The sequence below is a fragment of the Fundulus heteroclitus genome, chromosome 23 (genome assembly GCF_011125445.2).
Source record: "Fundulus heteroclitus isolate FHET01 chromosome 23, MU-UCD_Fhet_4.1, whole genome shotgun sequence".
Lineage (NCBI taxonomy): Eukaryota > Metazoa > Chordata > Actinopteri > Cyprinodontiformes > Fundulidae > Fundulus > Fundulus heteroclitus.
Window position 1 is genome coordinate 35,050,220 of NC_046383.1, and position 26,986 is coordinate 35,077,205.

Consider the following 26,986-nt stretch of genomic DNA (forward strand, 5'->3'; position numbering starts at 1 on the left):
AAAGTTTCACCATTTACTATGAAATTGAAAGCAAATGTAAGAAGTGTGCTTATTACAATGTTTTGTGGTGTACCGAACATTCGACTGTAAGATTTTAACTTGCTTATTATAAATTTAAACTAATTAAAAATAAAACGTTTCCATCTGCAAAAAGCCAAATCTTGTTTTGAAATTCAGTCGACGGGCCGCACAAAATCAGACTCAATCATATATAAGAGCTCTGATTACTCCGTATGTTCCTAACAGAGCACTTCGCTCTCAGACTGCAGGTCTGCTGGTGGTTCCTAGAGTCTCTAAAAGTAGAATAGGAGGCAGATCCTTTAGCTATCAGGCTCCTCTCCTGTGGAACCAACTCCCAGTTTTGGTCCATGAGGCAGACACCCTGTCTACTTTTAAGACTAGGCTTAAAACTTTCCTTTTTGACAAAGCTTCTAGTTAGAGTGGCTCATGTTACCCAGAGCTACCTCAGGAGTGGCCACACCTTGGACACCCCTGCGTTAGATGAACCTGTCTGTACCTGATGTCAGCCTGCCCAGCAGCTCTGACTTGTAAGTATGTCCCCCAGGTAACCCTCTTCACAGCACCGCCTTGGAGGACCACGAGGACGTCCAGGCAGAGGGACAGTTGCGCCGGAATCCAAAAGAAAGGGAGGAGAGTCGTGGCGGCAAAAACCAGGGCGCTGCCGCGAAGAGGAAGCCGGCAGGAGGAGGAGGTGAGGAGGAGCAGAGGAGGAAGAGCAGGACCGAGACTGGAGGGAAAGGGAGAAGGTAAATTCAGTGTTTCTTCTGCTTACCACATTGTTGCAACAGTCATTCAGGTGTGTTGCTTATCGCCCAATGATCAGGCAGGAAAAGGCATGGAAGGCGACCGGCTGTGGTTCTGCTGAGGTGTTCAGGAGGCCCAGGTTGCTTTGAGAGCTGGTCTGGTGTCTCTCATCTTCCTCTTGTCAGATCTCCATAGATTCACTACGGGGGTCAGACCATTTTCCTGGCCAAACAGGAACACCAGGGTCACTGGACCAGCTTCTGGTACCTTTGGCAGTGTGGGCCAAAGATACTGAGTCCTTCTGGAAAATAAAATCAGCATCTCCACACAGCTTGTCTGCAGAGGAAGGCTCTAGAACAGAGGTCACCAATATTTTTGAAATATCATCGGTGCTGTGTCACACGAAGGGCTACCAGTACTGACCTTTGAACTAGAAGAGCCAGCGCTCACCAGAAAACCCAGTGGACCAGAACCAGCAGAGGACTGGGCACCCTGAATCATCACTGTCTGGAAACAGAGGACAGTAGATTCCTCAGTGGATTTTTTACTTTCAAATCCTGTCAAGGCTGCAGCCGTCCCTGTCTCCCGGACATGTGTCCAGTCAGCAGTTTTCTCCACGACGCCGTCGCCTGCTGACCCAGAGCGAGAGTCTTTCTGAAACGAGTGTCGAATATGTTGAACTTGTTACGATGTTCATGTTTTTTTTTTTTTTATGTGTCAGGGTTTCTCTTTCCTCTGGAGCGGCTCAGAGGCGGCAGCAGGAGGAGGACGAGGGAGCGAGAGAATCAGCTGATGAGGAGGTGATGGAGTCTGAGGTGACGATCTCTGTATCACTTGTGAGACTGTAATCAAAACAGGGGCAGGAAAGCAACTTTACTTAGAGGTCACCGGAGGCTGCACGTGTTGCAGGGTTCCAGCGGCGTCTGGAAAAGGCTGGAGGGTGATTAGGAATGATGGTGGAGGAAAATCTATTCGTGGACCTTGTCTCAGGCCCCGTTCTTCGAAGGGTTGCACCCGTCCACCGATCTAGCCATCCTTACTGCCTTGCATGTTCGCTCAGTTGTCGATCCAACCAGTCTCTGGATCCTACAGGTTCCAAAAAAGTAAAAAAACAAAGCAACTGGACTTGTTTTCCGTAGTTTGAAGACGTTTCTCTTGTTCTCCAGGAAGCTTTCTCAATTCAAAAAGTCTGGAGTAATGTGGAGTAACAAACTTTATACAATTGGCAAACAAAGGCCTTGTAATGGCTTAGATAACATGCAAATTCAACAGAAACAGGACCACCCCTTAGTAATGGGGTCGTTAAAGCCATTAAGACAGCAGATTGGACCAAAACTGGTCCACTCCTCTGTAACGAGGACTCGTTAGGGTTGTTATTGGCCTGGTTTAAAGGAACAATGTTTTGATCACCGAATAAGGGTGAAAATTAAGGTGATGATTGGCCTGAATTAATCCTATAGCTGTGTTGTTATTCCAAAAAAAGGTAAAAAACAAAGCAACTGGACTTGTTTCCTGTATTGCTGTATTGTACGTTTTTGAGAGTTGGAACCTAAGGCCTCCTCCTCTGTTTAAGGTTTAAGGTACTGTTTCTGTTGAATTTTTTGGAATGACCATGACTTGGATGACTGAGAACCTTCACCAGGATCCTACAGGTTCCAACCGTAAGGTCCGCCTGCTTCAGAAATATCATCTCTACAGTCTCACAAGGGTTTGGCTCTGGTTCTTAAAAGAATCGTCTGAGAGCTCTGGAAGTCTGAGTCTGGGGGAAAGGGGGGGGGGGGGGGGTTCTCCTGAGAAATGTGTTGGAATCACAATGCTGACAGAACTTTTCTTCCAGGAGTCTGACCCGGTTGAAGCTCGGAAGAACAGCAGAGCGCTCCTTTCCTCCGATGACCAAAGCCCTGAAGGCAGCATCTGGGTAGGCACTGAAAGCAGCACTGCTGTCAGCCTGAACACCCGGGCAGCGCCGCAGCTCCCACTTCCTGCTGCTCACCACTCTGCCTTCTTCTCTTCAGGGCCCAAGTCCAAAGAGGACACGGAGGCAGCTTCTGGGAAGAAAGCCCAAAGGTCAGGGTGTGAGCAAGACGTTCCGGTACAAAATGGCTGCGATGTTGGAAGAGTTTTCACCGAAGTGTAAATCTGGATGTTTCACCTGAAGGCAAGTCGGCTGCAGCTCCTAAAAGAGCCGGCGATGGCGGGCGTAAGGAAGGCAGGCGTGCCGGCCGGGCAGTGACCCAGTTGGAGGTGGTGCTGGACGCCGTGCTGGATTTCTGTCAGCAGTACAGGTAAAGAGGCCCCGGCTGAGCGGGTGTGGCTCCACTTTGCTCCTGAGGGTCGGGCCGCATGCCGTAACCTTTGCGTTCTTTGGTGTCGTGTTCTCCTTTCCAGAGAGACGGTGGAGTCGGCGGCGGTCCGAGGGGCCATTGACTTTTTCTCCGACAGCGTCAGAGCTCGGCTCCTGGAGAAGGTGAGGCCCGGCGCCGCGGTCCGCCGTGGTGTAACTCCTACACTTTGTCCCGCAGGGTTTCTAAACTAGACGTCTGCGCCCACCTTCCAGTAGAGCCACTGCTCCTCCGCGTCCAGCATGACGCGGTCCGAGCAGCTGGTCAGGATGTCTCCAGAGGATCCGTTTCTCTGCCATGTCCTGGACAGAAGGAGTTTCAGTGGGAAACCACGAGCCTTGCTCTCTGGCTCGGCTTTTTCTCCGTCTCTGGACACACAAACGCCCTCAGAAGCCCCGTGAGGGTGCAAGTCAGCAAGTCATGTCTTCTCCATCTGTGGATCTTCTGCTGCTTGTTCAGGACTGGGTCACAGGCCTGTTCCGGGGTCTCCTGGTGCGCCATGCCAGAACAACCTTCAAAGCAGTGCTGCTAGTTGTCATCCTCACCAGATGTTCTGACAACTCGGACTGATCCCTTTAAATGGGCAGGGAGTTGCAGAGGTCCAACATCTGGATGTCTGCACTAGGGCTGTGCATAAAAATCGATATAAAGATTAATATCGATATTTTTAAAAACGATTTAATATCGATATTCTGGCTTTCAATATCGATATACCTCACAACCTCTAGGGGGTGTTATTACAGCGCAACCATTACAGTTCACAGCGAAGGAGAGCAAGTGAGACGAATTTGTGGAACGGCCGACAGGATTTTAGAAGCTCCTTTGTCCCTAAAATCAGATGTTTGGGCACATTTTTGGTTTCTGTGACACGTTAAATGCATTGAGGCAAATGCACTTTATTTTCCTGTTAATATGTCAGTGATCAATAAATAGAACATAAACATAATATTTGGCTGATTTTGGTGATTGAATCACTGAGCATTAATTCAAAGTAATAAATATCGATATTGGAATCAAATCAAGCTGAGCTATGTATCGAGAATCGTATCGTATCGTGAGGTGTGTATCGAGAATCGTATCGAATCGGCTCATCCTAGATGATACCCAGCCCTAGTCTGCACATACTGTTGTCTACCAAAGCAAGCGTGGCCATTTTGGTTGTGCGAAGTCGCCTGTTTCTACTCTTGACTGGTTTCCACCGGTTCCGTTGAGTACTGCCCCCTGTGTTTCTGGAGAGTACTGCACCCACGTCTGCGTCGGCTATAAACGTCTGCTGCTCGATCTGTGGACTCCCAGCCGGTCCGCGCAGACCTGCGCCACTCAGCCTGAATCGCTCATCAATGGAAACCCATTTCAGACGGCCGTGCCTCTGATCCGGTTCATTCAGTTCTGCTTTATATGTGACGGTCTTGGTCAGGGACAGAATGTCCGCCGACGGGTACATGGAGATCTGTGTCTAGCTCTTTATTTACCACAGCAGACCAGAGCAGCGCCCGCATTACTGCAGCCGAGACTCCACCTATCGCACAGAATTGACTGTGGCCTGAGTTAGCTTCTGAAACGTGTCAAAATCTGCCCAATAAATCTGGAAATGTGAACACAAGATGGGGTTTTAAAACCTTTCTTTCTGTCCTTCTGCAGATCTCGTCTTTTAAGGATCTGAGGTCCGTAAAAAGAGACAACACCAAGGTAACAGAACTGAGCTTGTCCAGCTCAGGTGGCAGTAAGCTGTGGTATAGATGCTGGCTACGGTCCTGTGTCTCCTCTGTGCTTTGTGTTTTGGTAGGTGGGCTCTTTGATTGAAGCCAAGAGGCTGCGGCTGCTGAACAGCAAACAGGAGCTGATGAGGTGAGAGGGAAGTCGCATGCAGAGCATCGCTGAACAACTCAAACATCAACATATCGTAATCTGGGCTTGTCTTGGTGCGTGAAAAAAAATACGCACTCTCAGAGGTTAGAGAACAACCGTCATTATGAGTTTAAGGTTACTTTATGTATACCCGTAGGTAGATTTGTTTTGCAAAGACGCAGGCATACCCATGTGCACTATGCAAAAAACAAAAAACAAAAAAAGAAACAACATCCCCAAAACCATTTGCATCAACATCAAGGCGTGCTCAGAGTGCTAGAGGCTCCACGAGCCCAAATGTAGCAGGACGCAGAAGAGGGCCCGGCTTAAAATTCAAAAAAAGCTGGCCTATAAAAATAAATAAAAGGACAGATAAAAACTCACCACGTCAACATACTGAGCTGTGACTGACGTTTGCTTAAAAGAAATGCGATAGTCCAATAAAATCCCTAAAGGTCCATTAACATCTTTTAAAAATGCTATGAGAACGCTTCAGTAACCGCAGCGGGATCAAAGCTGTTTTTACAACGTCTGGTTCTACGTTTAGGGACAAAGAACCTCCGTCTGGAGGGAAGAAGCTGGAACAGGACATGTGAGGTCGTGTAGACGTTTAGAGCGCCTTTAGATCAGAACAACTCTGAAGTTTGAGCGCCGTCGGGGGCCAAAACCTGGCGGAGCAGCTAGACGGGCGGGCCAGGAGGGGAATGGCGCTCATCTGAAGAGCAGCCAAGAGGCTCATGGGAACTCTGGGGGAGCTTCAAATAGGTGGGAGAATCTGTGGACATGATAAATATGCTTTTCACTCCACCAACAGAGCCTTCATGAGGAGTACTAAAATTACAAGCTCTTTCTTATTTAATTTTTTTGTTTTTAAGGAAGCCTTGTATGCAATTTGTCACGATTCATAAAAGGGACACAGTGGGATCAGGGTGCTCCTGTCCGACAAGAGCAAAATAGACATTTGTAACCTGTATAGAAAGGCCAGTGTTTAAAAGTAACACTGCGTAACACTCTGACGCCATCCTTGGCTTGGAACACGGTGGTGGCAGCATCATGCTGTGGGCATGCTATTATTTAGCAGGACCATCGCACCTGGCCAGAGATAAAGGAGGAAGACGGATGAAGCTAAAGACATCCTGGAAGAAAACCTGTTGGAGGCTCCAAAAGACTGGAGACTGACATTCAGGACCAGCAAACCTTAGATTCAGTCAAAGGTCCAGACCCAAATCCACTTCACAATCTGTGGCAAGACTAGAAAAAAACGAAAACGACCGATCTCTAGAAGGTTCTCAGGTATAATAAGGAGGTTTACGTGTGCTTGGTTCTGCAGAGCGGAGAGGCAGGTGATGCTGCTGCAGAAGGAGAAGGCTGAGCTCCAGCAGAGACTGGCTGACCTAAGAAGAGGCCAGGCTTTACTCCACGACATCCGAGAGCTCACCGCACGTCACCTGCGGCAGCGACGCAAGCAGCCCGCTACCAAAGAGACGGTACAAACGCAGCAGGCCGTTAACGATGTTTTCTGAGAGCGTTTTTGTGGCAGCCCCGCTGAAGATGTGTGAACACCCCTTAAAAAAAACCCAGCTTTCAGGGCAGTTAGACAGTCTCACTCTGAAAGGTTTAGAAAATATAATAATGGTCAAAGACATAAGAAACTGAGGCCTAGTTGGTTCTCCACCCCCTGTTTCATTTTTCCACCCTCCCCCTCTGAATCATTTTCTTTGTATACTTTCAAAACTTTCTGGGTTTTTGGGTCACGCTTCGGTAATAAAACAGCCATAACTTTTAGGACCTTTGCACATCTTTAGCTGGGTTGCCAGTAAACGCGGCATGCGCTGGTTTGTGTGTGTCCAGCTCACCACAAGGAAAGATGTTTTTATCTACCAGTCTCATCATGCCTGTTCGTAGCTGAGCCATAACTAATAACTAACTCTTTTCCTGTGCGCAGTATGGAGCATCCAGTCTAGCGGCTCTGTTGCTGGAAGCAAAGCTGCCTCAGAGACCCAGCAATCCTCCCCTAAGGGTCACCGGCCGGTCCAAGAAGAGCGCTCCAAAATAACCAGCCGGTCCTTTATGTGTATACAGCATTTTACAACTACGATGTAAAATCTCTGTATCTATGAGATAAAGAATTTAATAAATAATTCTCACGATATGTTTCTGTGGTTTTGTTTTATCATAAGAACAGAGAGGTCTAATTATAGACTGGTGTTTTTTTTTTTTTTTTTTTGTCTTAATTCAGGAGAAATCCAGATAAAAGTAAAGCCGGTTCCGGGGTCGCTCTCTCAGCCAATCAGCTTCAGTCTTTCGCTCCGTCCTTAACGCGCCTGCACACGGAGCAGCGTTTGTGATTGGCTGAAAGTTTCAGGGTGTTTTTTTTTTTTACTCGTGTTAAAGTACAAGTCATACAGCTGGCACATCTGTTATTACTCGTTTCTACCGCTCGTCTCTACAGAAGGTAGGTTCATGGTGTCTTTTTATTACTCAGTCCCTCTGAAGAGTCTTAGAAGTGCGGGTTGTGTCGCGGTTGCTGCCGCTGGATGAAGGTGGGTGTTTCAGCAGCTCACCTGAGGAGCAGAAGGAGACTTTTGGGGGGGGGGGGGCGTTTGACGCTTATTACCGAGTGGCGTCACGGTTTTAGGACGTTAAACCGCATGACCTGTTCGTTTTTAGTCATTTTAAACTTGTGCAAGACGTTTATTTCATGTAGGTGAACGGATGATCAGAAGCGTTTTGTTCACGTTTCAGCACACCTGGGTTAGTGATTCCACATAAAGTGGCTCACACCCGTTAGACGTCAGGCCCGTGTTATTTTCGTTTTTTCGTTATCGCTATAGGGCTGTAAATAACTCCAGTTTTGTTCTGAAACAAAGGCAGCACGTTTGCAGGTCTAAGCTAGTTGTTCCTGCATCAAACCGAAACCAGATCAAATGGTGTCTGTGCACAGACACCCTGGTTCCACATGTGGTCCTGGGTCTGGTTTTATAGCTGCTGCTTGTTTCCCTGAACTGAAAGTAGTGATGCTGGGCTGCGATTTAGGGGAAATTCGCCACTCATGCCAGTGAGTCAGGTTCCTGGCAAACACTGGGTAGTTATCTTTAACCGGGAGAAACTTCCTCTGCATACCTGACAGAAGGCCTGAGAGGAAGGAGGCTAAGGCCTGCTGGAATCTGTTACAACTTTGATCAGGGTGAAACAGATTTCAAGGAAGACTTAAAGACCTAAAAAATAAACAGGCTCAACAGCTGCTTATGACTTTTTCCCATTTTGGGATATTACAAATACAAACTTTAATTCTTTTTGTTTGGTAGACCAACATAAAGTAGTCTGCAACTGTGATGCAAAATGATAAAGATACAGTTTTCTGTTTTTTTTTTTTTTTTTTTTTTAAACCAGTATACATCTGAAAAGTGTGGCTTGAATCTTCTTCTATCAGGCTCCTTTAATCGATCACTCATAAAAGCACCTTTTGGAGTATGACCATCAGCTTCACGCATCTACAAAGGGACATTTTTGGCTTCTTCTCTGTAAAATATGTCAACCTCTGTCAGATGGGACAGTGCGCATCTTTAATCCGTGTTTTTCAAGCCTTGCTTCTATTGGTTTAGACCCGGACTTTGACTGGGCCGTTCTAACGCAAGAATTTGCCTTTATCCAGACCAGGGGTCGTAAAGTCCAGTCCTGCAACTTTTAGATGTGTCTGTATTCGTATCCAACACTCTTGATCACATAATTGTGTGGTTATCAGGAGGTCACTGTTGCTCTGGCATCAACTCTCGCCAGTTTCCTTTTGCCCGCTGAAGCAAAGCTTACTCCATGTTTAATTAAAGGAACTGGTTTATTCAGGCGTTAGGTTGCTTAATGGCAGGTATACTTGGAGTTGGGATAATATTACCCATTATTGCCACGATGATGTCAGTTATGATAAACACTCCTTTCTGACTCTTTGATGTTTTTTTTTTTTATAACTGTCCTCATCATTTCCTGTGATCTCTAGAAACACGGCCACTAAGAATATACAAACAGTGGCCTTCAACTGGCCAAATATAATATTGCCATGCAGAGTTTGGATCTATGGTACTTGAAATATAATATCCTGTCAAAAATAGTATTTCATTGCGGTTGGGATATTTCGAACGTCGATATTGGGTGTGGGCGCTCTGCCAAGAAAAAATCCACTTGGGTCTCGTTTGCCGCCAACCTCCACACGTCTGCTGTTCGTTCACCAACGATCTCTAACAAGCCTCCAAAGCTGGAAACAGAACATCTGGTTTATGCTGCAGATTAAATGCCAGGCAGGTGAACCATAGTTTAGGTGTTTCCGAGTTAAAGGGGTTGAGTACCTGTGGACTCCCTATGTTTTTACCCAATAATAAAATAACAAAATAAAAAAAAATATACAAAAAAATAACAATAATTAAAAATTAAGCTGTTTCACGTTAAGCTCCTGCTGTATTGAGAAAAGATCAGGGGTCTGCAACCTGCAGTTCCAGAGCCACAATTGGCTCTTTGGCTTACTTAATAAATTAAACGATGAAATGTTGACCTGTTAAGTTTTTTCCCCCCCAATCTTTTGTTCTGTGCCCCTGTGAAAAAACACTGGCCCCACCCTGGCCTCACTGCTAAATTTGGTCTAGAACCTCCAGAGGCTGTGGACATGTTCATCTGTGAAATATTTCCAGTAATGGTATGTAAATTCTTCCTTCCATTTTACAGCGATGTGCTTCTTTGTGTTGGTATGTGAGGTAAAATATACTGCAGGGTGTTTGGATCACGCCGCCTGACTACTGAAGACATGCTCCAGGCGTGACGATTTATTTATCTTTGGCCTGTAATAGTTTGACTTGAGTGACTTTGAAAGACATTGCTAAAAATAGTTCATCAGGAAATAAGAATGAGATTCTTAACCGTCGTCTCTTATCTTTTCCCCTCAGAGATGGGCTAATTGCGGCATTTTTGTTTCTAATCTGTCTGCAGGAGCATGGCAGAGATTAACAGCAACAGCGATACTCAAAGCGATGGCAGTGACAGCGTGGATGCCATTAAATTGCCTACAAAAAGGTAAAGACCAGCCGCTGCTAGATGAACCAAAACGGCTTAGATTTCCTTGCCAAACCAAAAAGTCCCCGTTGCTTTACAAGGAAACCAAGGTTGATTCCTGGAAAACCCTTTACATCACGTCACTGATGCCTCTGTTTCAGACGTTAAATCTGTTAAAAAAAAAAAACATATATAGGCTTTTCCATATTTTTCATTCTTTTGCTGCTGATGAAGTACTTCTGTTTCCTACTGAAAGAGCCTCATGAATCTCTGTTTTTGTATTTGTACAGTAAAAAGGCAGCAGCTGGAGGTGATGGTGATAAGGTGGAGGAAAACTCGGACAGTAAAACCCCCACTTACCGCTACCGGATGGACTACCCCTGCATGGGAACCTGCCTGATAGTCAACAACAAGAACTTTGACAGAAGAACTGGTAAAAACTCCTCCAAAAAAGCAGTGTCTCTAATCTCCAAACTGAATGAGCGGATGATAAATTCAGATTCATTACTGTGGTATTGGACAACCTGGTTGTCTTTAAAAAGTCAATGAAGTGGTTTTCCTGCAAATAAGGGAGAGCTAATACTGACTGATTTTCACTTGTTTAAATTAAGCTTCAATAAGTACTTGAATTAAAAATCACACACTCCTTTGGGGATTTTACAGCAGTCACAGAAGTCCACCAACACTCATCATCTATGTTTAAAGTGTCAGAAAGGAAAGGTTTTCATTGGTTTGTCGTTAGGATGCTGAAACATCAGGGGTACAGCCCAGCTCACAAATAGTCACATTTAATGTGATATCAAAAGAATGTGAAATTACTAAACTAGCAAAGATCAGTAAGGATTGAAGTAAGGAAGGTATTGAAAAGGATGACGAGTGGAAATGCAGTTGGTCATGGAGGTGGAAGGGTTAGAGTGAGCTGCATAGTATTATCTAGAGAAAGCATCGAGAGGAGCTGTAGTATTGTATGAGGAAGTCTGGGATAACAGACAGGTATGTCAGACCAGAGCAGGAAATTATTGAGAGCCGTAAGACGGTGGTGAGGTGTGACGGGACTTCAAAATGGAAGAGGAACTGCATTCCTGTCAAGGGACTCAAGGGCTCTGAGTAGGGTCAACAGTCCATGGCAATGGTAAGTGTGGGAAAGAGGTGAAGAAAGGTGTCCAAGCAGGCTGGAGCAGGTGGAGAAAAGTGTCAGGTGTGTTACACCCCCCCACCACTGAAGGAGGGAGGGTAACACGACAACCACAAATATGAGACGGGAGCCATGTGAATGTTTTAAAATAAATAACGGGATTTATTGTTTATGCAAAAACAATCCCACAAAAAAAGTTTTACAAACCGAGGGGGGAAGGGGTGGGAGTAAAGAGACCATTAGACTGTGCCAAACAAAGCAAAACAACCCTTACCTTCTACCATCTAAGCTAAGCAAAAATAAACCTTACTATCCTAAACTAACAAAACAGCTCACAAAACTTTACATAGGTGGCATCAGCCTACTTACCTAGTGTCTCTAACAGAGATTCACCTACGTGCTGGAAATGTATGGGGTCCCCAAACTTACCTAGTCTCTAAACTCCCACCACCACATCTTACACAACCGAGAGCCAAGCAACATCAAAAGTTTGTGTGTTTGCTTGATTGTCAGCCCTCAGCCGCCCCTCCAGCTGGCCTCAGCTGAACACCTTATATGGCGGTTGTCTTTAATCTTGATTGGCTCCTTGATTCATGAACCAATTTGGGCAAGTGGCTCCAGCCTGTACACCCAACCTGAGGAGGAAACAAAACAAGAGGGGGAGGGGGAGAAACACCACAAACATGTCCTGAAGACATGTAACACCCCCACCCTTTTAAATCCAAACCAAAACCTTTGGGAAATCCAACATCAAAACGCACGTGACAAGGCATCCGCCAAAACGTTCTCAGACCCTTTTTTATGACAGATCTTTAGGTTGTACTCTTGGGTCATTAAGGCCCATCGTATAAGACGTTGATTTTGATTGTACATCCTGGAAAGAAAGACCAATGGGTTATGGTCAGTGTAAATAGTTATGGGTTCCTCACTCGAGCCAAGATAAACTTCAAAATGCTGCAATGCTAAGAGTAAGGCAAGGGTCTCCTTCTCAATAGTAGAGTATTTACTTTGATGACAGTTGAATTGTCTCGAGAAGTAACTCACCGGATGCTCCAGACCATCCTTATCATCCTGTAGAAGAACAGCTCCTACCCCAACTGCACTTGCGTCTATGTCCAGCTTAAATGGCAGACTGAGGTTTGGGGCGGAAAGAACAGGTGAACAGGAAAGCAATCCTTTAAGGTTCTCAAATGCATGCTGGCATTCTTTGGACCAAGAAAAAGGCTTTGAAGGACTAGTCAAAGCACTCAGCAGAGCTGCTACTGTTGAGAAGTTTTTACAAAAGCGACGGTAGAATCCTGCAATCCCGAGGAATCTACGAAGCTCCCTTCTGTTTGACGGCACCGGAAAGTCAGAAATTACCTTGACTTTTGCATCCACAGGACACATTTTTCCTCCACCAACCTTTTGACCAAGATAGATAATGGAACCTTTGCCAAACTCACACTTTGAAAGATTGAGAGTCAGTGAGGCAGCCGAGAGGCGTTTGAAAACCTCAAGCAGAGTGGCAAGGTGGTTGGTCCATTCACGAGAGTATACAACAATATCATCCAAGTATACCCGGCAGTTTGGCACATCTCCCAGTACTTTATTTACAAGCCTTTGAAATGTAGCAGGGGCATTACACAATCCAAAAGGCATCACCGTGTACTGGAGAAAACTATCTGGAGTCACAAAAGCACAAATGTCAGAAGCACTTTTTGTTAATGGCACTTGCCAATATCCTTTTAACATGTCAAGTTTAGTGACATATGTTGCTGGTCCAATTTCATCGATACAATCATCGATGAGTGGCAAAGGATAGGCATCAGGTACTGTTACAGCATTTACCTTGCGAAAGTCTGTACAGAACCTTGGACTTCCATCAGCCTTTATGTCCAGTAAACATGGCGAACTCCACGGGCTACAACTTGGAACCGCAAGTTTATTTGTAACGAGATAGTCCACCTCCTTTTTCATTATTTCCCTTTTTGTAGGGTTGACACGATATGCTCGCTGTTTTATAGGTACTGGGTTAACCAGAACAATGTCATGAGACACTACATTAGTCTGAGTAGGAGTATCACCGAACAGACATTTGAAGTCCATAATGAGTTGTGCAATGTCTCCAGCTTCGTCATTCGATAAGTGTGACAAATAGTGTGGTAAGTTAGACAGAACCTCACTATTACTAAGCCTTCCAACATGGGGGCCATCTTTGTCCCTGACCGCATACTCCTCAGCAGAATGTGAAGCTAGACAGGGTACAGGGGAAACAGGCTCTACCTGACTTTTAGTTTCTTTATCACCACCATTTTCTCTTGAATGATAAAGTTTTATCATGTTAACATGACACAGTCTAGTCTTACGGCGGCGATCAGGAGTCCGAATAATGTAGTTTGTTCCAGTAAGTTTCCTCTCCACAACATATGGTCCAGAAAATTTTGTCTGGAGAGAAGAGCCAGGCGTGGGTAGCAAGACTAAAACCTTATCACCAGGTTTAAATTCACAAGCCACTGCTTTCCGGTCATAATGTTTTTTCATTTTAACCTGTTTTGAGGTTAAAGAACGTTGAGCTAGAGAGCAAGCTGCCTGCAGGCGCTCTCTCATTTTTGCAACATACTCTGGGATACTCTTTACGGGGTTAGAGGTTGAGACCAACTTGTCCTTGAGGATTTTTAAAGGACCCCTAACCTCATGTCCAAACACAAGCTCAGCAGGACTAAAACCTAAACTTTCCTGCTCTGCCTCACGTGCAGCAAACAACAGAAGTGGGATGCCTTCATCCCAGTCCCTCACTGTGTCCATACAGTATTTGCGAAGCATTGCTTTTAAGGTCTGGTGAAATCTTTCAAGGGCACCCTGACTTTCAGGATGGTAAGCACTTGATGTAACATGCTCTATACCCAACTCTTTTAATGCTTGGGCAAAGGTCCTCGATTTAAAGTTGGTGCCTTGGTCAGTTTGGACAACCTTGGGAAGACCAAATACTGAGAAGAATTTTACCAGTGCTTTTGTAACAACAAGAGCTGTGATCTTCCGGAGGGGCACGGCCTCAGGAAATCTGGTGGAAGCACACATCATTGTTAATATAGACTGGTTTCCACTTTTTGTCTTTGGAAAAGGCCCTACACAGTCAACTATTACCCGTTCAAATAGTTCACCCATTACTGGAATCGGTGACAAAGGAGCAGGGGGAATAACTTGGTTTGGTTTGCCAGCAACTTGGCAAACCCGGCAGGTACGACAATACTGTGAAACAGCAGAATTGAGCCCTGGCCAGAAGAAGTGCCTGAGAACCTTTTTATAAGTTTTATTTATGCCTAAATGCCCCGACAATGGATGATCGTGTGCTAAAGCTAGTACCTGCCTGCGGCACTCCGTTGGCAAAACTACTTGATGTGTGACATTCCAGTCTTCCGAGTTGTCACCAGCCCAGCGACGCAACAGAAGACCTTGGTCAACCACGAATGCTACCTTTTTCCCTCTGGCTTCTTCCTGTGTAAGAACAGCAGAAAAACATTTCATCAGAGTTTTATCCCGTTTCTGTGCGGCGATAAGTTCCTCTCTCGAAACTGGTAAGTCTGCCAGGTCTAGATCTGGAAGAGAAAATACACTTTCAGATCTACGGCCACTCTCAGATCTTACGGCTTCAGAAGGTTGATCCATGGCAAGGAAAGAGTCAGACAAGTCAAGACCATATTTTTTTGTCTGGGCTCTCGTTAGTACACAAGCAGGAAAAATGTCTGGAGCCATTGGGTGTTCACTCTCTGAGCTTGTATCAGGTGTATCCAAAACCTCAGGCACAGGTAACACCTTACCGCCAGCCAAGTCATTTCCTAGGATGAGATCAATCCCCCTTATGGGCAAGACGGGAAGAACAGCGACTCTGAAAAAAACACTCACAAAAGGTGAGCTAATGTGAATATTATGCAAGGGTGTCGACACAAAATTCATTCCAATACCTTGGACAACAACACTGGACTGACATGACTTACCAGACAAAGGCAAAATACCCTCCCGAATAATGGTCTGGGAACCACCTGTGTCCCTCAGTATTTTTACCGTTAGCTCATCTTTGGGGTCTCCTGTTAAGGAAACAAATCCTTGAGTAACAAAAGGTTTAAAACAGGGATCTAGATTGTTCTCATTATTTTTTTGGTTGAAAGGGGGTGACACATTTTTAAGCAAACCAACACCTTTTGGTTGCGATGACAAAGCCTTGTTTTTCAAGGAAAGGCAGTCAGCAATGACATGACCTTTTTTATGACAAAAGAAGTACTCCCGAACCTCCCGTGGAGGAATTGGCCTTCTAGCCTGGGCTTCTGTCTGAACAGGTTCAGGTTTTTGCAGACGGGTGGCCAAAACTTTATCTGAGCGAGGTGCAGAAAGAAATACATTTTTGTGTGTCAACATAAACTCATCTGCCAGAATGGCTGCATTTGCTAATGAAGACACTTTTTGCTCATTCAAGAAAACTACCATTTTATCAGGTAATGTATTCTTGAAGTCTTCTAGCAGAATCAACTGGCGAAGAGATTCAAAGTTTTCCTTTACTTCACTAGCAACACACCATTTATCAAAAAGCATTCCTTTCTCCCGTGCAAACTCCATATACGACTGACCATTAGATCGCTTGTGATTCCTAAATTTTTTCCTGTAGGCCTCCGGCACAAGCTCATAAGCACGCAATATGGACTTTTTCAGTACCTCATAATTCATGCCATCCTCTGTAGATAGACATGAGACAACCTCCTGTGCTTTTCCCATGAGCTTGCACTGTAGTAGCACGGCCCACATCTCCTTTGGCCATTCTAATGCTACTGCAATCCTTTCAAAAGCATTGAAGTAGGAATCCACCTCTGATTCCCTAAAAGGCGGCACTAGAGCAATGTTTTTGCTGACGTCAAACTTGCTCTTAACAGGCAAACACGGCGTAGGATCAGCTGATCTGCTCTGTGAAAGCTTCATAGCTTCCATCTCGAGCTGTTTTAATCTGATTTCCTTCTCAGCCTCAATTTCCAATTTACGAACTTCCAGTTTGTAATCAAACTCAGCCTTGCGTACTAGCTCCCTCTCTTGTGCTTCCAACTGAAGGCGAGCTAGACGAACCTTAAGCTTAACATTACCAGTAGATCCATTGAAGTCTGGTGAGACAGGATCCAAACTAGGTAAAGTCCCAGGTGGCGCCTCAGGTTCCACCAACACCTTTGGGGGAGTTGCTATGGCAGACGCTTCAATAGAAGGAACAGGGTTATCACAAATCTCTGGGTCACTTTTACTTGAATCCATGAGGATTTCAAGCTCAATCAATCTCTTCACAATGATATTCTTAATTTCACATTTAGCAAAATGCTTCTTCACAGGAATATCAAAATGTTCTGCAATGCACAACAAGTCATTCTTGCGACATCTTTCCAACTTCTCATAACAAGGAGTGTGAATGAACCAGTGTTGTAGTCAAGTCACTATGCCTCGAGTCCGAGTCCAGGTTCGATTCACCAGTGTTCAAGTCCGAGTCAAGTCCAAGTCATTAAAAAAAAAATCCGAGTCGAGTCCGAGTCGAGTCCACTACTCATCCGAGTCAAGTCCGAGTCGAGTCACTATTGATCCAAGTTCGTTGTAGGAACTTGCCGTGACGTGTGATGTATGACATGAAGCAGTAACATTCCATTGCACTAATAACTCTTTCGCTGTAGTTACCCTTGGTTTTACTCGGTAAAACTACCGCTTTTTCCAAGTCTAAGACGTCTCCTAACCATGGTTTTTAAACATTGTTGTTATGGAACGTGCATCAGCGACTCGAGGTACGCTGACAGGCCGCATATGAAGGATGTTAAAGCCGTAAGCGGCGTCGATCGGCCCTCGCAGCCAAGCGCACTCTGGCCTATTGGCCACCGCCGCGGCTCTGGCCGGCGGGTGGGGTTCGCTCACCGCCGCGGCTCTGGCCGGCGGGCGGGGTTCGCTCACCGCTGCGGTGCCGGCCGGCGGGCGGGGTTCGCGCACCGCCGGCCGCCCGCCCGACATATCTGGTGCAGATCGGTCGTTGCAGCGAGGAGATACAGCCGTTGGATAATGATAATGCATTTGGCCACCGGACCGGACTAAATTGTTCGGCGGGCCGGACAATTTATACTGATTCCTGGACGGTGACTACAAACAGAAAGAAACGGCCATGAACGCAGAGCAGGAGAAAAACAACGACTTACCTTTCTATCAACTCGGCTTGTTTTTCCAGGCTTTCCAAGCCCTCGACACTCAAGCCATCGTTTGAGCTGAACGTTGGTATGTTGTTCCACAGTTCTACCAGTAAAACGGGCGCCTGGACATCCTCTTGTGAAAGTTTAACAGCTGAAAAGTCGGTCATATCCTTGTATATGTTGCACGTGTAACGGCTGGTTGCTACGAGTGCTCTCACACTGTTTGCCCAACCTTAGCGGCAAGGGGCGTTGCTCATGAGATGGTGACGTCACGTGCACGGTACGACATTTAGATATTAAAATCATACACCAAATAATATTCTAATGACATATTAAAATTATAGCCTAATGATTTAAAAAAAAGTCGAGTCTTTTTCTCAATTTCCGAGTCAGAATGATCTGAATGTAGGAGTCCGAGTCCAAGTTCGAGTCATCAGTGCGCAAGTCCAAGTCAAGTCACGAGTCTCTAAATTTAGCTAAAGACTCGGACTCGAGTTCAAGTCTCGGACTCGAGTACTACAACACTGGAATGAACTCACCTAAGTCAAAACTCATTGTTGAACAGTCACAAGGACCCGGCAAATATTGTGGTTGTAGTTAGCTCAGGACAAAAAGCTATCCCGGACAAGCCCCCACTTGTGTTACAGCCCCCCCACCACTGAAGGAGGGAGGGTAACACGACAACCACAAATATGAGACAGGAGCCAGGTGAATGTTTTAAAATAAATAACGGGATTTATTGTTTATGCAAAAACAATCCCACAAAAAAAGTTTTACAAACCGAGGGGGGAAGGGGTGGGAGTAAAGAGACCATTAGACTGTGCCAAACAAATCAAAACAACCCTTACCTTCTACCATCTAAGCTAAGCAAAAATAAAAGTAAAAATAAACCTTACTATCCTAAACTAACAAAACAGCTCACAAAACTTTACATAGGTGGCACCAGCCTACTTACCTAGTGTCTCTAACAGAGATTCACCTACGTGCTGGAAATGTATGGGGTCCCCAAACTTACCTAGTCTCTAAACTCCCACCACCACATCTTACACAACCGAGAGCCAAGCAACATCAAAAGTTTGTGTGTTTGCTTGATTGTCAGCCCTCATCCGCCCCTCCAGCTGGCCTCAGCTGAACACCTTATATGGCGGTTGTCTTTAATCTTGATTGGCTCCTTGATTCATGAACCAATTTGGGCAAGTGGCTCCAGCCTGTACACCCAACCTGAGGAGGAAACAAAACAAGAGGGGGAGGGGGAGAAACACCACAAACATGTCCTGAAGACATGTAACAGGTGAGTTGTGTAATAAGAGTGTCAGCTGGAGTGAGAGAGGAAGATGTAGAAGATGGAGACAGATGACTCACTGTGGCGACCCCTGAAAGAAGACAATATTAAAATAATGTAAACCATGTTTTCCTGTAGGCTATGGTCTGGTTTTTAAATCAATGTGTAAAGTCCTTTTACTTGCTTGTGTTTTAATGTTAGCAGTCTGAGTCACAGAGGAAGAAGGAGTTAGCAAATTACTAGGTGAAATAATTCCAATATTTTGCAACATTTTTAGCAGAAAACAGTCATCAATGGGATCTCCTCCCCATCTACCTAATCTGTTAGGATCTTATAGTCCCAGCCGGTGTTTCTCTCCTCAGCTTCTGTGTTTGTCCTTTGCCACATTATAGAAAGGACACATTATTAAAGTAATCAGACTTTATTTTCTCAGGTCTTGGTCAGATCAGATCCAAAAATACAAAGATTTTTTGATACCTCACCAACAGTTCAAACACAAACTTTTCTGCTTGCCCATATAACTAACGTGGGATTATACAGGTTTCTGTTTGATTTCTTCTCCTCCCATTTCTGTGTTTTTAAGCCCGACTCTTCTTTGGTTCCTCACTCCCGGCTTTACTCATTCTTAAAGAACACACTGCCCAGTATCAGAGCGAACAAATTGTTTTCTTTTCTTTTATGGATGAAGACAGGTGGGTCCAGTTTACCAGTCCAATTCATTTACTATTTGAATCGGAGCAGAAATATGACCAAAGGGAAGGTTCTCTGTTAGTCGTTCACATGAAAAGGTTGTAAGGCGGTCTGCCTCCTTGGAACCAGATGAAAAACTCCTTCAAGTAGTTTTTAAATATAACCATTTCCTCCTATTGTTTTTTACATTTATTTAGTGTTGTGTTTCATTTATTTGCTCTTTATTCTTTTTTATCATCTGCTCCAACTAAAGAACTAATTTGTTGTAAATGGTAAATGGCTTGTACTTGTATAGCGCTTTAACTAGTCTTGACGACCTCCAAAGTGCTTTACACTACAGTTCAGTCATTCACCCATTCACACCCTAATGGTGGTGAGCTATGTTAGTAGCTACAGCTGCCCTGGGGCAGGCTGACAGAGGCGAGACTCATTGAGTTGAGCTTGATAAAATCCATCCACCCTGATTCAGTAGAGAAAGCAGCTCGGTTCTGCTGGTTCTGAAGCATCCCCAGTCTCAGTCTCTGACAGGAAAGACAACCTTTTAATGAACGGCGTAACTACAGGAGCTCCGAGACATAGTTTGAAATGTAGATGAACTGCAAATCAGCTGATTTTGAAGTCCACATATCAAATTCTAAGATGCACTTCATGAGAACTTGTCCTATTAAAAGACAAACATCTGGGACTTCAGCACCGGGAGCCCAGGATACTCCGTGTCACAGAACCCTCACTTGTTTCACCAAACAGTTGTTGAGCACATTTCCTCTTGGTCTTCCTTTAGGAATGAAGTCCCGCAGTGGAACAGACGTTGATGCTGCTGCTGTGAATAGGACCTTCTCTAAGCTGGGTTACAGGGCCCGAACGTTCAACGACCTGACCGTGGCTCAGATGAAAGCACAGATGGAGAAAGGTAAATAAGCACCATCCTGTCACCTCGCTGCGAGGGTACAGCCTTGTTGGCTCGGCCGTCTTGGTCTTGTCTGACCACGGTACCTCCTTCCACGTGTCCTGCATGTCCCACAGGGTCCTACTGGGTCATCCTCTCTATGTATTATATATGTTTCTAACTTTAATTCTGTCCCAGAGGTTCCTAAACTTTCCAGATTCGGACCGACACAACAATGACAGCAACGTTTTATCTCTGAATGTCAACGGGCTACACTTTTCTTCACAGCTCTGGGTACTTGTGTTCTTGGCAGTTTTGGTGAAACCTAGCTTTATTTCCAAAGATGACCTTTAGACTTACTGTTGGGTTCCAGCGCTAAGACCTAGAACCCCTGCTCCTTCATCCTTTCCTCTCTTATTTTTGTTCTCATCATTCTTCCTAGCTGCCAGGACGTCAGGTTTGTGGACTGCCATGACCGATCCTTGCTTTAGCATGGATTCAGTGGTGCTACGCTCAGCAAAAACTAGTTTATTCAACTGTCCTCCTCGGGACACGGAGCTCTTCTGAGTTGCCTGTTTTTTCTCTGTTACCAAGAACTCCGGCTTGAAGTCAACACAGGTGGACCCGTTGGACGTGTTTCCTGACATCAGGGTTAGATGTTTAGCTTCAAAACAAAGAGGGCTGAACACAGAGGTGTCTGAACATTTTGCCAGTGACCCAAATGTTGCCACTGAAGTTTTCATGGTCAATGTTTAATTATTACTATTATTATTTTTGATTTTTCAACTGAGCGACCACAGCACAACTTCAGTAGTTTTAAAGATTTGCGTTTTCTCGAAACAAATAATTTTAGTTATTTTTGCCCTGGCATAAATCGGTCAGTTGACTTTATGCCGGTGTAGTCACAGCATCAGCTCTAGAGTTCTGCTAAAGTCACCCGGTCCATCTACTTAGCAGGAGAGCCAGGTGAAATCAAGTGTCTTCTGGTGGTTACGTCCATAGAAAATGTCCCAGCAGCATCAAAGTCTCTCATATGTGATGAAACTAGTGCCCGGTATAGTTCAGCTGAACCAACATTTTATTGGATAATCAAGAAACCAAGATTGAGCGTTCTCCACTAGTGTCCAGGTGCTACCAAGGAATGTACCAACGAATCATTCTGCAGCCTGCGTAGAGGTCGTAAGCGCTGCAGCGCAGGTCAGCGGTGAGTGAGGGAGGGCTTTAGGATAGTGGCCTTGCTATAAGAACGGCCACAAACAAACTACTGTATTTATACAGCGACTATAAGTAGCTCCAGAATAGAAGTCGCATCAGCAGACCTCTCAACTTTTATCAAAAGTTAGGAGTGAGCTTATGCTAATTTGGGGGCGGGGCTTGTTTGGGGGCGGGGCTAACCAAACCCTGGAAGAGCCGGTGGAGTCAACTCCATCTCATTTTTATCCCACCAGACAATGAAGTAGACATGTATTACTTGTGTTAAAAAGAGAAAGAGACATATTAATACTTTATTGTTCAGTTAATGGATTAAAACATAAATAATACACAATTGTTCAAATAAAACTGAATAAAATTAAGTAGATTTTAATTATTGACTGAATTATTATACTGTTACACATTCATCTATGGGTTGTTTATCATTGTAGATCTATAACCTGATTGGTGAATCAGGCTGAGTTTCATCAAGCCTTTATGGTCAACAATTTCCTCTCAGCAGCAACACTAAAGCACACAGAGGTTCCCGCTGCGTCTTTACACACGATCCAGCTGCCAATGTCTCCCTCCTTTCAGCTCAATGCACTTCTAGATTATTACAGTTTATAACATTCTCATCACCTTTCACAGCGACAGGTTTCTCAGTCAGTCACCGCGCTGACCACACAAATTTCTATTGCTCTCGTCAGTGCGCTCTGGGCACACTGACGCCCAGAAAGCACCTGCTCCGAGGGAAAGGAGGGGAGGGAGAGGAGCAAGCGCCGAGGCACAGAAATACGGTGCATGTAGTTAAAAAATGCAGAATTAATAAAAACGAAACTTATAAACTGACCAAGTGGCGTTTTAAATTGTATCTGGTTAGCAGAACTGTTTTATTATCCAGCGTGCAGCCATGACTGGTTCTGAATGAACCGGTCATCTTGCAGCAGCTCTCCCTCCGCCCCCTCCCCTCCTGTGTACGCAGTACAGGACTTTACCGTCTTACTTTCACCACTGTTAAGACTAAAATTATTCATAACTCTGATCACTCTTCCTGCTGCTCTGCTAACACGAACTGCAGCAGGAATTACTGATGGCCACAAGCTGTGAAAGAAGCCGAAACAGCTTAGCAAAAGGCGGATTTTTGTCGTCGCAAGCCCAGATGGGCTTTGTGATTTTTATGCGTGAGAAATGCCATGTTTGCGTGTGAAATGCCATGTGTTGCATGTGAGCATGTAAAGTTAGTGAAATGCGTGTGTCACACGGTCAATGCGTGAGAGTTGAGAGCTATGCGCATCAGTCAAAAAATGCCTCATAAAGAGGAAAAAAACATATATAAGTCGCAACAGACTATAAATCGCATTAATTTAGAAATTTATTTTACAAAATCCAAGACTAAAAACTGACATTTAATCTGGTAATGAAACTTATTCGATTACACAGCTGCATCCACAACCGGCTGAAAAATATGGACCATAGCTGGGAGGTTGAATGCGGTAAATTAGCATAACAAGCCACAGACTCCAACCCGGAAAGTTCTCGTCACATTACACTGTTACGCAGAAAGTTGTCAAAATTACGCTGAAATTAGACCGTGAGTGTGACAGGACTACATACTAAGCTAACAGTATGACACGGATGTTTGAGAGCAACATAAAGTTCACGTGCAATATCGAAGTTGTCAACCGCCCAGACAAGAAACCTTTAAGCTAGCGCTAGCTGTTATTAGCTTCACAGGCAGCCTAATAACAGGGTTTTGTCGCGGTCTTGGCCCTTTGAGCTGCACCACACAATGCTAGGCTGCATGAATGCATACTGAAACAGCGAAACAACATATGTACATGTGTTCAGTGTTTTTTGTCTATAAGTTAATGTTTCGTTTCATTTTTAAGTGGTACAGGAGCAGCATATAGGTTTCACAAGCCTATAGCGCTCTCTTGCTGCTAAACACGCTCCTACTCCTTGATTCACGTTGGTTAAAACTAATTACCATTTAAAATTGATATATAAGTCGCACCTGACTATAAGTCGCAGGATCGGCCAAACTATGAAAAAAAAGTGCGGCTTATAGTCCGAAAAATACGGTACCCATGTCCAAGAAAAGCAGGACAGGCTAAAGATGTGCAGGAATTGCAAGGATGGATAGAAGACTGCTGCCAAGTTATTTTTCCTGATAAAATCCCCGTCTGAAGAAGGATTTGCGCAGAGAAGAAACAGTGAGTGTGTTGGGTCGCTTTTCAGCACACGGGACAGAGCTTACTCACAGTTCTGCCCAAAAATTAAATAGAGAAGGTGGATCAAGAAGCGCTCCGTGAGCAGTTTCTCCCATGAACCCTGCAGCCCTTGGACTTTCCAGTGTGATGAAGCACCGTGTCACCAGCGAAGAATGATAACAAACAAGTGACTTAAAGCACAGAACACTGAAATGTTGGGTCTGTGGTCAGGAAATTTCCCAGATCCCGACCCCACTGAGAATCTCAGGTCAGTTCTCACAAAGCAGGTGGAGAAATTGAAGCTAACAAACTGAGATCATCTGTAAGCGATAAGAGAAAAATGGACCACCATCAGTCTGGATTTGGTCCGCAGGTATTCATCGTATTGGAGCGATTAATCACTGTAAATATGGACTTTATACAGAAACGTGATTCATTTGTTGAAGGAATTTTTTTAAATTATTTTTCTTTATTATACAGAAAGCATGCATGCAAATGCAAGGTTGTTTTTAGAGTTTTGTGCAAAGAGTTTTGTTTATTATGAAGCCGTATTAATAATAAGTGAAAGGTCTTTTCAGTAAGGAGCAGTAATGACCCCACCCCACTGGTCTGCTGTCCACAGTGGCTGCTGAGGACCACAGCCAGAACGCTTCTTTTGTGTGTGTGCTGCTCAGTCACGGAGATGAGAATATCATTTATGGCACCGACGAACATATAAAGATTGATACCCTGGTCGGATGCATTAAAGGAAACAAATGCAGGAGTCTGGTGGGGAAGCCAAAGCTCTTCTTCATCCAGGTCAGTCACCTACACACCCGTGAAGATGCGGCTCCATTCAAAGATCTCTGGCTGCTGTTGTGGTCGTGGGGGGGGAATGTTGAAAGCTTTGGCTGGTGTGTTTAATCTTCTCCTTTCTTGGACCCGGGTGTCTGGGTGCCGTCGGTCGCTTCAGGCGTGCCGAGGTACAGAACTGGATGGTGGCGGCTGTATAGAGACAGATTCTGTACCAGTGCGGTCACTGGAGCGGATTCCCGTGGAGGCAGACTTCCTGTACGCCTACTCTACTGCTCCAGGTAACCAGCCACAGCTGCCTTCCTCTCCGTATTTCTGCCCGCTCGCTGTTGGCTGAGGCTCCTGTCTAACCCGTCACTCCACCCGCAGGCTACTACTCCTGGAGAAACACGATTAAAGGCTCCTGGTTCATTCAGGCGCTGTGTGAAATGGTGGAGAAGTTCAGCGGGGAGCTGGAGCTGATGCAGATCATGACCCGAGTCAACCACAAGGTGGCGTTTGACTTTGAATCTGCTTCCGACATGCCTGGGTTTGACAAAAAGAAGCAAATGCCCAGTGTTGTGTCAATGCTGACCAAAGACTTTTACTTCCCCAAATAAATGATCCAAACATCTAATCCACCTTATGGACCCCCCACTTTTGGGGGTCTGAAAGGACTCAGGGGCACTTACATTTATTGGAGAATAAAGAGGACAAGATGTGCACCGCTTGTGGTTGATTTTAGTTGAGTCTTTCCTAAGTGGAAATGTATAGAGAAAAAGTTTTTTGTAAAAGAAGGAGGTAATAATGACCTTGTTTTCAGATTTCTGAACGATCACATCAGAGGAGTATTTTCTGGATAAACAGCAGTAAGTTCCTGTAATGAGGTTTAGTTGTGTTCTCTGTGTCAATTACAGCAAAATCAATGCAAAGCTTCTTTTGGTGTCCCTGGAACGTTCCTGCAGCTTCCCCCCGACTGCTGCCAGGAACATACCGCCGTATTCAAGTACAATTTGAACGAGGGCCAGCCCGTTAGCTCTGTCAGGGAATATCAAGGTTTTAAAAGCCTTTAAAACCTCATACAGGAAGTTGTGAGGAAACGTCACATTAAAAAAAAGATAATCTTTTTGGTTTCTTTAGAAGAATAAAAATTAAAACAAATATTAATTGACACGTTACACCAAAAATACATTTTCCACATGTTTTCTGCATTTCCACATAGGGTGTGTAACATATTGATTTGTGTGTTGTATATTGTATGTTCAGAAAAATACTGGCTTTGTTGAAGAGGAAGAGGTCTCCAAAATATTTGTATCAAAAATTATACATTTAGAGTTATAGGGTATGACAAAAAAGAACCACCCAGAGCTTAAGAAACAGCTACTGGACTTTTCCCTCATGCACAACAGGGATAAATTTGGCTGCTTGGTCATAGTGTATGACAGACAGTCATACTGCAGGTAATGGCTTTTTAAAACTCCAGTTGGGAACCTACGAGCAGCAGACTGAAGACCAGCTACTTGAGCAGACAGCCTGACTAATTAACCAGCGAACTTGTCACCCCCCCCCCCCCCCCCCCCCACACACACACACACACACACACACACACTCCGGTATAGCTAGAAAGAGCAGAATAACAAAGACAACAGCTGCCGTATTTAAAACTAGTAGTAAATAAAGCGACTGTCCTTTATTCCAACTCAAATATATGTATGTATTTTTATTCAAGGTTGTCCAAATCTTCTGCCCACTTCAGTAGTTCCTCATAGTTGTTAGGAATCTGTTATCAGTAGCCATGCACCACTTACCAAGGATATCAGAGCTCGTATCTGGCAATGGCCCCATCCCAGATCCAGCGCTCCAGCTGCAATCTCAAGAATCAAGAATATTTTATTTGTCACCACGGTGAAATTTCTCTTTGGCCACTCCGTTTCACATGAGGCAAAAGCTGACAAACAAACAGGCAATGAACAAGGGTTAAAAAAATTTTTTTTGTGTGCGTTCAGGAGAGTCACAGATAATGAGGTAGTAGGGTGTAACGTGTGACAGGCTAATAACCCTGGGGGTGATTTTAAAGCGGTGGACTGCAGTCTCCCATCAGGGAGGGGACCAGGCTGGGGTCTCCTGGTTGTGGCCCATCACTAGGCTCCTTACTATTGTCAGCGTGAGACCGCAATGCCTTTCACTGCCTTTCTGCACTCAAACATTGCAGCAACACTGACCACCTCCCATCACTGAATGGCAGTATTTACAGTAATATGCGTGGGCGGTTGAATGAGTCACAAACGTGCAGCTAAATAGTTGGTTTCTGCAGCTGTTCCCACTTTTAATGCCAGAGTGAGCCAGCATGCAATTTAGCACCAGGTAGGTTGATGAGTAACTTCCAAGTGTTTGGATTAAAAGTCTTACTTTCTGTTGGCACCCCATCACATTTTTCACTCTCTCTCTCACACACACAGACACACACACACACACACACACACACACACACACACACACACACACACACACACACACGCACACACACACACACACACACACACACACACACACTTGGAAAGTTGACCTTTCAAGTCTAAATGAGAAACAGCTAATGGGGTCGGCTCTGCTGTCACGTGTGAGTTGTGATGTTGGAGACGTGAATGAA

At 44.8% G+C, this 26,986-nt stretch overlaps 2 protein-coding genes across 7 annotated transcripts in view; both read left to right on the top strand.

The window, feature by feature from the left end:
* Nucleotides 1–7,107, top strand: part of LOC105918368 (centromere protein U) — a 33,263-nt gene extending 26,156 nt beyond the window's left edge. For 2 of the 3 annotated variants that reach the window (XM_012853439.3, XM_036127031.1), the window contains exons 4-13: nt 566–767; nt 1,487–1,580; nt 2,603–2,683; nt 2,781–2,832; nt 2,924–3,050; nt 3,154–3,232; nt 4,749–4,796; nt 4,894–4,955; nt 6,286–6,442; nt 6,901–7,107. In XM_012853439.3, the coding sequence (XP_012708893.2) occupies nt 566–767; nt 1,487–1,580; nt 2,603–2,683; nt 2,781–2,832; nt 2,924–3,050; nt 3,154–3,232; nt 4,749–4,796; nt 4,894–4,955; nt 6,286–6,442; nt 6,901–7,011 (1,013 nt within the window). In that variant the 3' untranslated portion in view covers nt 7,012–7,107. The remainder of the gene's footprint in view (nt 1–565; nt 768–1,486; nt 1,581–2,602; nt 2,684–2,780; nt 2,833–2,923; nt 3,051–3,153; nt 3,233–4,748; nt 4,797–4,893; nt 4,956–6,285; nt 6,443–6,900) is intronic. The other variant, XM_021311068.2, reaches the window with a different exon arrangement.
* A 223-nt stretch (nt 7,108–7,330) lies between these two features.
* On the top strand, nt 7,331–25,064 carry LOC105918367 (caspase-3). 4 transcript variants are annotated; one of them, XM_021311070.2, is made up of 8 exons: nt 7,384–7,410; nt 9,584–9,639; nt 9,930–10,013; nt 10,283–10,425; nt 20,060–20,188; nt 24,191–24,366; nt 24,521–24,641; nt 24,730–25,064. In XM_021311070.2, the coding sequence occupies exons 3-8, from the start codon at nt 9,934–9,936 to the stop codon at nt 24,957–24,959; spliced, it is 879 nt and encodes a 292-aa protein (XP_021166745.2). In that variant the 5' UTR covers nt 7,384–7,410; nt 9,584–9,639; nt 9,930–9,933; the 3' UTR covers nt 24,960–25,064. The 4 variants fall into 4 exon arrangements, with proteins under 4 accessions (XP_012708892.2, XP_021166745.2, XP_021166747.2 ...); XM_012853438.3 differs by lacking the exon at nt 9,584–9,639 and having other exon boundaries at nt 7,331–7,410; XM_021311072.2 differs by lacking the exons at nt 7,384–7,410; nt 9,584–9,639 and adding an exon at nt 7,444–7,498.
* The last annotated feature ends 1,922 nt before the right edge of the window (nt 25,065–26,986 follow it).

Excerpts from the sequence above, each read along its gene's own strand:
- LOC105918367 (XM_012853438.3), top strand. The coding sequence starts at position 9,934 with ATGGCAGAGATTAACAGCAACAGCGATACTCAAAGCGATGGCAGTGAC. Across the intron at positions 10,014-10,282 it reads ATTAAATTGCCTACAAAAAG|TAAAAAGGCAGCAGCTGGAG; the intron begins GTAAAGACCAGC and ends GTATTTGTACAG. Across the intron at positions 10,426-20,059 it reads GAACTTTGACAGAAGAACTG|GAATGAAGTCCCGCAGTGGA; the intron begins GTAAAAACTCCT and ends GTCTTCCTTTAG.